This window comes from Pistacia vera, unplaced genomic scaffold, assembly GCF_008641045.1.
Source record: "Pistacia vera cultivar Batoury unplaced genomic scaffold, PisVer_v2 Contig786, whole genome shotgun sequence".
NCBI lineage: Eukaryota > Viridiplantae > Streptophyta > Magnoliopsida > Sapindales > Anacardiaceae > Pistacia > Pistacia vera.
In genome coordinates this window covers 246,246-255,590 of record NW_022196652.1, presented here as the reverse complement: position 1 = coordinate 255,590, position 9,345 = coordinate 246,246, and the positions used below count along the sequence as shown (strand labels likewise).

Sequence of the window (9,345 nt, the reverse complement as noted above, 5' to 3'; positions counted from 1 at the left end):
GTAAGCTTAAGGGCATTTGTGTATTTTGGCTTAAGGGCATATGTCTTTATCTACATATATAGTTGTATCTTTGATTGAGAAATATACAAAACAAGAAAATCAATTTCGTCTTCTGGGCATTTGTGTATTTTGGCTTAAGGGCATTTGTCTTTATCTACATATATAGCTGTATCTTTGATTGAGAAATATACAAAACAGCAAAATCAATTTCGTCATTCTCTCCAAACACGTTTCTAATACCTTGTATGAGCTTTATGGGGAATATGTGGCTAACAATCAATCTTCTACCAATGACTGTAGAGCTAAAACTGAAGTGGTTGATCAAGTGAATGTACAAAACGGAACTTCTGGTTGATCAGAATTTGCGCAGTTTCTGAGGGCGGTTGAAACTGTTCAACAGCAAAAATCTGAATTAGATTATTATCTGGAAGAGGGATGTTATATTTGTGAGAGGATCTAGATGCGTTTGATACTTTAGACTGGTGAAAGGTCAATAATTTGAAGTATCGTATCTTATCTAATATGACTCGTAACATACTAGTCATTTCTATAATCGGTGGTAATGTGACTTGTGATATACTAGTCATTTCTATAACCATGGTGACTTCCAAGGCTACTTTATTGTTGGAAGTAGAGTTATTGATAATTATCAAGCTTCTCTTGGAAACAGTGCAAATGCTACTATGGGAGGTGATTGATGTCGCAATATCAGTTGAGCGAAGAAAAGGAACAAAGTAAGTCCATTTACTAAATTATAAAAATTTTGACCCTTTTATTTTAGTCTAACTTAAAACTTTTTTTTTTCCGTATATCCCTTCATTTGATGGAATTCAGGAGATTATTTGATCATGTTTATGAAGGAAGTCTATATGCAGATCCTTACAGCTTGCGTCAGGTATGTGCATTTCGGAAAAAAGAAAAAGCCATTAGTTTGACTACATACACAATTATGGTGTTATAAAAAAGACAAAGAGAAGAAATGTCTGTTTGTGGGAATTCCAGGTTAGAGTGGAAGTGAAATCTTTACAAGTTTCTTAGAACCTCAGAGAAAAGCAGGCTCTAGCCTCTATTTGTCGGTAGGATTTATTTGTGTGTATGGTTGATAAGTTTCTGTAGTTCGGTTGAAGTGCGTGGTCAGATTATCATCAACATTCAATTATTTTTCTATTTTTGGAGTTGCTTTCTGAATGCAGAAATAGTGTGATATATTTTTAATCTGAATTGGGTTACTTTGTCCAGCTTGTAAAGCTAGGCAGGAAATTTCTTCATTTGGAAGTTAGAATTATGTGTTAAGTTGGTTTTAAGTGTTCTTTTTAAAGTCTTAAAGCATTTAAATAACAAACCAGTTCGAGCATGGTAAAAGTCACAGCTTGTTGATTTAGTTACATGCTTCTTTGTTTATTTATTTCGTCATGAATTGGTGTTGTAATCGATGCAATCTGTCTTTTCATAGACTAAGAGAAAATCTCTACTCGCTGCTCAGGATAAGATCAAAGAGAATTAAATTTGTAGAGATCAATATGTTGTTGACATATCTGTGAACAGAGTTGATGCTTTTTGGCCTTTTGTCGTTGTCGATGGATCAGCCTTGACTTGAGCAGCAGGTTTTTTGAAATCCAGAATCTATACCCACCAGGGAGATTGTATTAACTTCTATTGGAGAGATTGTATTAACTTCTATTGGACATATCTCATCTTGTTAAGCTGGCTTTGCTATGTGCTAACATTAGTTTGCATCTGCTTTACCGTGTATTTTTGCACAGGTTATTCGAGCTTGAGCCCACCATAAATCTGTCGAGCTCAAGCTCAATCACAACAATTGAAGTTCGTTCAAACTCAAGCTCCAGCTTCGACTATTCCAGCCTAGCCGAGCTCGAGCTTCTCAATACTCGCGTCAGCTTGATTACACCCCTAAGATAATAACCCAACCCAAGCTTGTATGTGTATTAAGCAGGATCATGAGCACATTTTAGTCCCTATGGTTTTGTAATATTACACATTGACACACTGTCTCTCCTCAAGTACTAGAAAACGGCAAAATTTTAAGGCAGGGAAAAAAATGTAATATACCAAATGCAATGAATAAGACCATTTTTATATGAAGAATGGGGCCTAAACAATGTAATGTAATATTACCACTCCAATGTGGTTAAACTAACATGACAAAATGTAACTTCAGATTACAAACCAAGGTTGTAACCCAAAGCATTCTCAGAAATATTACCATTTACTAAAATAATAAGAAGAAAAAAAGCTTCAGCAATGGAATTGAATCCCGCTCTACATCTCTAACTCTATAAAACCTATAATCTAAACCTGAAATGTACACCAGCGCTTGGGTAATGATCGGGAAGAGCTCCACAAAACTGAACAATGATGCCACATCACAACACTCCCTTCAGTTCTCTTTTGCTAACATTTCAAAATTAGATCCTTCTTCAACACTGAAGCCAGGTAAGATTTAGGCATCACTCGACCGTAGTCTGTAATGTTGTATCAAAGTCAATGTCATCCAGGCCGGGAGGAGATTGTGGTGTAACTGCAGAAGTATAAGTCGCATCATTAGAAAACTCCAAGACCCTTCTTGCAGTTGCCTGAGATTCACTGTTATTGCCAACCTTTCTTGATGAGACTATTCCGGATTTAACTCCTCTAGTAGTGTTACTACTTTCAACGGATGATAAAAACTTTTCCTTTGAAAGGCCCGTCTCTGCTGAAGCAATTACTGAACTGAAAACCCCAGATTCCCTCATTGCTTGAATAATGGCCTGTGAACAGAGCAACACTGTAATGTCAAGGAAACTGACAACAAAGGGTGTACATAAGTGCACACAATCTTTAATTGTTCAGCTCTAAGAACCATAGCAATGCAGCCTGCCGGGAAAAAATGGCATTTGAACTTACCATGGGAGCATAAATACGAGTCAAGATGCCCTTCTTCAGAAGTTTGAGATTCAGGGTATTATCAGTCCACACAATGTGTTCGCGATACCTATATAAACAGATAACAGGCATTAGAGGGAGCAATCATTTGTTATTTTTAGTATCTAAAGTACTATTAAAATAAGAAATCCTACAGCTAATTCTATAAAGCAGCATATCAATCTGTAAGACACCCAAAAGCACCTATAGGTTCTCTTGTAACACATTAAAACCCTTAAAATTAGTTCTTCGATATAGTTCTGTATAGATTTTTTAATTTAATTTTACCAGTGCAACATCTCCTCCTCTGTTGCAGTTGAGGCAATTATAAATGCCTGCACAGAATATAACAAGAAAGAGCTAATATTATCAATAAGCCTGAATAACAAGTGCACTTAAAGATAAATAAAAGGAAAGAGACGAGAAAAAAAGACTGCCAAAAGATTGATTATAGAAACCTTCTTGTCACAAATAAGCATCCATGATTAAAGGTTATAGCTATTAGTTTGCAGAGGAAAATTCCAATTAGCTAGCCTAGAAAAATTATAGAGCTTATGCTTTAGCCAAAGAATGAATTTCATTTATATTTCCAAATTTTGTTGATACAGGTTTGTCCTTAGCATACTGCATGAGTTAGACACAGTTCTTATTTATTTATCTTGGACATATGGTCAACACCACCGACTTTGAAACTGATTTACATAAAGTGGAAAAATCATTATATAATTAAGTGGTATAAAAAAGGGAAAAAGAAAAAAAAGAAATCATAGCAGCAGAAACTTAATCAGGCAAAACAAAAATTTTGCACAAGGAAAAAGGGTAAAGCACATAAAAAGAGAATAGACAAAAACTCACAGCTCTGTCAAATTCCAGCATGAAGCATCTTTTAACATCCTCCTTTGTAGGCTTGCAGCCACACCGGTCACGTCTTGAAGTCAAATCAGAAAACTTGGGATATGTGTAATGCAGGACAGCAGCCTCATCCAATTTGATCTCACTATCAAATATAACATAGTCATACAAAGTCTATAGATAAGCGAAAAATAAATTATGTTCTTTAACACTAAATTTCATAATATCGACTACAATTAGATACGGACAAGCAATTTGATACAGATAATCCAATAATGACCCCGTTCTCAAAAAATCAAATATAACATAGTCATACAAAGTCTATAGATAAGCGAAAAATAAATTATGTTCTTTAACACTAAATTTCATAATATCGACTACAATTAGATACGGACAAGCAATTTGATACAGATAATCCAATAATGACCCCGTTCTCAAAAAATCAAATATAACATAGTCATACAAAGTCTATAGATAAGCGAAAAATAAATTATGTTCTTTAACACTAAATTTCATAATATCGACTACAATTAGATACGGACAAGCAATTTGATACAGATAATCCAATAATGACCCCGTTCTCAAAAAGGTCTTCCCTTTTTTACAGTTTACTATATTAAGTAAATGGTTAATCAAAAAATTAAAGATATCAGGTAAAGGCCTCATATAAGCTCAAGTCTAATAGGCACCTTGTGAAACATAGATGATTTTATTCATAATGGATCTCAAAGACTGCTGAACTGATAAATTTGATCAAGTGAAAAGAGAAATGAGGAATTCATACTTGACACCATTACCACTACTTCCTTGCTAAGTAACCGCTTGAATAAAAAATTATCAGGTAAAGGTCCAATATTAACACGTAACTCTTAACATTATAGTTTGTTTCTTGATAAGACACAAGAACTTATTGGTAAATAGAAAAGGTAGCAAGCATGCAAACAAGCATCCTATATATATATATATATAAACACATACATACATACACTAATGGTTACTACATAAGATAAAATCACCACACCTTGGGTTCTTCATGTAATTGTGCCATCTGTGAGCACCATTAGGACGAAGATGATCTTGAATACGAGCGGCTGATTTCCCATTTCCATATGTTAGGAAGTAGTTTGGATTTCCACGTGTTGCATCTTTATAATTGCCAAAATATACGTCTTTGGGAAGATGGTCATAGTTCTTCTTGAACATAGAAACCTATGGCAACATTATAAAATAAGATAATTTTAAGTAACAATGTATGCATGAGTCACTAACAATTGAACAATATAATTTATGTTGCTTTTCAAGACTGCATTTTTACAAGTAGTTTAAAACTAGCGATACATTTCCACACCCAAACAGCAAAAACAAGTAAAATAGCCTACAAGTTCAAATTGCCTGGGCAATAGCCATATCAAGGAAAAACAAATGAAGTCTCAAAGAAAGTAGAATATAATGTTAACAATTTTCAGTTTATATTAATTTTATCCATCTCCATTGAACCCAGGTAGACATATAGGAAACCACATAAGAAGAGATTATACCTCACTGAAAGGTTCCTTGATATCATCTCGCTCAACACTACTCTCCTGAAACATATTATATTTCATCATCACCTCTGATTGCAAAAAGGACAAAGATATACAGAATATAAACTATAAAATATTCACTAGATCTATGTAATAATTGCTGATCCACTCACATAATTAGGGAAGACGACCATATCAATATTTGCAGGTACATCTAACAGCAATTGTCTCAAGGAGTATTCTCGAGTTCCCGCTGGATGTATTAGTTCATCGGTGTCAAGATGAAAAATCCAATCCATGCCCGCTTCCTAAAAATCAATATGGACAAAAGAATTATCATTGTCACGATCCAATATACATACACATACTGATTCTGAATTGTCCATAGATGAAAATGTAAAACACATACCCTTGCCATGACAATAGCCATCTCCATATTCAGGGATTGCTTCACAAATAATTCATAATTACATGGTTTGTAGAAGAAGCTTGCCAACCAACTCTCATTCCAGATGCGGCTAAAGCCAAAAATACATTCAAAAACAAGTTGAAGAATAAATCATCATAATTGTAGCATTAGATTCATATACAACATAAGAAAACATCCCAATGTCATCAGAATGAAAAGGGAGCAAAACTAAAACTATTCTAAATATAAAGGAAAATAGATTGTGATATCAATGACAAATATAGCAGGCAGAGGTTCTACATTCAATCAACCCCAATATAAAAAACCAAACCTTTTATTCTCATGCACATGGTCTCTCCACAGTGGACACTTTATTTGCTAATTCTGCCCAATATCATAATTTTTTTTTTTTTTTTAATAAGGCCCGCCAAATACTGATAATTCATCTGTTAGAATCTTCTACTATGGATTTGTCAAAAATATGATAAAAACAATCCTAAGGAGAATAGCAGCTTAAACAGCAGAAAAAGACATAATATTTGTGGCAGTGCTACCTAAACTACCCATCGATCACATTAGCATTTTTACGTATCCATCTTTCAAAAAGTTTGTAAATGAACAGAAGAAGCTTGAATAAAGTAATTTTGCTTATTCAAATTAAATACTGGATAAAAGATAAGAAACAGATAAAAAAAAATCATCATCAACTGACCTTTTAGCTTGTTGTCCCTCTAATTCTCTTGTTCTGAATATCACTTTCACCCCCTGAAATATACATGTTATAGCCCATGCAACAGAAATTTGAGGATAAATAAAAGAAAAGTGAAAACGTCTGACAGTAAAGTGCTAGAAAGGTCTTAAATATTTCATGTACAAAGAAGCATAAAATCTGAACTCACAGGAATTGATTCCAAGACTTTCGATACGTTAGCAGAGGCAGCCTTCCCCTCCACAAAAAGAAAAAAATTTGAAACACCAATAAGCTTGTGATAAAAGATCCATGGTAAAGTCTGTTCTAGCCCAGCAGAAGTACTTGATGTAATACATATCTGGTGTGCAGGAGATACAAGAATCAGAAAAATATCATTTGAAAGAATTCTACAAGCACACTAAATGTTTATCAAATCAAGATTATCTCACTTAAAACCAAGCCGTTAATGAAAGCCTAATTTAAACTGTATTATTTTTTACTCTGCTAGTGTGCAAAACAATTGAAATTTGAAACTTCCCAACCCACATTTAAATTAAAAAAAAAAAAAAAAAAAACTCTTAATAAATTAAATATATGAATCATCAATGGAAATTCATGTCAAACCGAAGCCTTATCCGGCTTTTGCAAATTTCAGAAATAATTGAGGCTAAGCTTGTTTAATATACCTATTTAAAAAATAAATTAAAATAAATAAAAGATTCAAAATCAGTACGCTTCAGTAACTGGGTATATGCTTTCTTTCCTTGTTTTTTTTAATAAGAAACAGAACACTTCACTTGTAATTAATGCTTAAGATTCCTGTTAAAGCCAAAGTCCAAATTCCACAAACGAAATTAAATAATAACAATGATTCCAGATCAAAAGCATCATTCATTCCAAATGCAAAAACTCTGCATCAACCTCAATGCCCACCCACACTAATCAAACAGAATATATTGGAAAAATAAGAATAAATAGAATATTCAGTTATTAACTCTCAATAAATGATATCATGGAATCCATAAAGGCAATAAAACAATTCAGAAAACAAAAAATGATTAATCAACGGATCAAAAACTAAAACATAATCATTAATAATAATCCTCCCAAACACCAAGGAACCCAATTCAAACCCCAAAAAAGAGGGAAATCACCTTAGGCTTCAGATCCGACCCGAAATCAAACTTCCAGTCCCTAAAATAAGGGAACGAGGGAGTGTTGCTCCGACCCAGAGGATCGAGACAACCCGACCTGGAATTCCGGAGGGACAAGTCAGAGAAAGTGTTGGCCATACCGGGGAACTCATGGTGATCAGGGGACCATCGGGCAACCGGGTCAGTCAATTCGCCCCGCCATTGAAGAACGAAAGCGAAAGAAGCGAGAGTGAGAGGAAGGAGCGTTAAGAGCAAGAGAAGACGAGAATTGAAAGCGGTTGAAGAAGAGGAAGAAGAAGAAGAAGCAGCAGAAGAGGCAATGGGTCTTAAAGAAGAGTAGAGACCCGCCATGATGATGAGAGGTTGCAGAAGAAGAAATGCATAAATGAAAGGAATGGAATGTGTGTATCAAAGTGTATTTAAATCAAAAAATGTTGAGAAAAAATTGAAAATGAAAACAAGAGTGGAGAATGATACTAAGAAACCGTTTTGTTTTTGTTTTGTCGTTGGATTGCCGTCTTCGTTTTCTATTTATAAATCAAACGACCCCTTAGTCCTGATTTATTGACAAAAATTTCTGAAAGAGTAAACGACATGTTCCCACCCAAGGTTTTACAAAATCCTAAGTTGGTCCGCCAAATTCCATTTATTCCATATTCCCACCCTTAAAGTAATAGAAAATGGTTAGATATAACGGCTTAGGGGTAAATTGGTCATTTCACAGAGGAGGTGCACATTAGCAGATCGCGGCCCCTGATAAAGTTCCAGCGCACGTTAGCCAACCTCACCGCTGACTTTTTTCGTCCTTTTCTGACGATTCTTCCACCCAAAATCACCCTTGTCACCACCATTTGAACCCTCATCCTCCCCTCTACAAAACCGTACCCTTGACAACCCCTTATCACTTGCCGATCCCCAGCCACGACAGCCGCCACATGAGACTGGTTTTCGTCGATCTCCACCGACAAATTACCATTAAACGGTTGCTGGGGCATAGGGGTTTTGTAGATTAAGAGATGCTGGTTGTAGTGGTGACGTCGAATTAGATTTTCATCGTCGGAATCGACCGGAATCCGGCGAAGAATGACAAAAACCTAACCTTGACGGCGGCGTCGATTGGAGAGGTCAATGAGTCAGGAATCAGAGGGGCTTTGGACGACGGACGATGGGGAAGCTAATGGAGGTGACCAGGGGTTTCGCCGTCATCGAAAACAGCCCAAATCAAGTGAAAATCGAGACGGTGCGCAGTCACTGAGGGTATAATTGAAGTAATTTCAAAACAAGATGGTTAATTATAATTTTAGTAATTTAGGGGCTAAAATATAATTTATTAATTTAGGGTTAGGGACATTATGGTAATTGCACCCTCACTACCCCAAAAAATGTTAACAGTGTTATTTTAGGGGTAGGAATATGGAATAAATGGAACTTAGCGTACCAACTCAGGATTTCATCAAACTTTGGGTGGGAACATATCGTTTACTCTTTCTAAAATAATAAAAGAATTTCCCCCCTTTCATTAATAAATCCTTAATATTTGTGAATTAGTATACACTGTATTACTTTCTTACCATTTATTTTAATACCTAAAATAAAACTTAACCAAATATCACAGGAATTCTTCCCTTTATTATTAAGGGTAAATTTTCAAAATTAATATAATAATTTCTACTCATCGATATATAAATAATATTACCATAAATTTATAAGTTAAATATTTCTAAATTTATCTTGGCAAAATTATATATTAATTATTTAAATGTTAAAAGGGCTACTTACTAATTTGTCAAAACA

General features: G+C 34.7%; 1 protein-coding gene across 1 annotated transcript; it reads right to left on the bottom strand.

Moving 5' to 3' along the window:
* Positions 1 to 2,196: 2,196 nt before the first annotated feature.
* LOC116116858 (glycosyltransferase-like At2g41451) lies at positions 2,197 to 8,040 on the bottom strand. The gene is made up of 11 exons (XM_031402905.1): positions 7,552 to 8,040; positions 6,606 to 6,755; positions 6,419 to 6,471; positions 5,707 to 5,815; positions 5,471 to 5,605; positions 5,313 to 5,357; positions 4,796 to 4,983; positions 3,778 to 3,919; positions 3,211 to 3,257; positions 2,905 to 2,992; positions 2,197 to 2,768 (listed from the first exon to the last, which is right to left on the bottom strand). Exons 1-11 carry the CDS (start codon positions 7,900 to 7,902, stop codon positions 2,469 to 2,471), a joined length of 1,608 nt encoding a protein of 535 aa, XP_031258765.1. The 5' UTR covers positions 7,903 to 8,040; the 3' UTR covers positions 2,197 to 2,468.
* Positions 8,041 to 9,345: the final 1,305 nt, after the last annotated feature.

Coding starts and splice junctions, on each gene's coding strand:
- LOC116116858 (XM_031402905.1), bottom strand. CDS start 7,902: ATGGCGGGTCTCTACTCTTCTTTAAGACCCATTGCCTCTTCTGCTGCT. Junction 5,606..5,706: donor TGGCTATTGTCATGGCAAGG/GTATGTGTTTTA, acceptor ATTGATTTTTAG/GAAGCGGGCATGGATTGGAT. Junction 2,993..3,210: donor GAGGAGGAGATGTTGCACTG/GTAAAATTAAAT, acceptor CTGTTTATATAG/GTATCGCGAACACATTGTGT.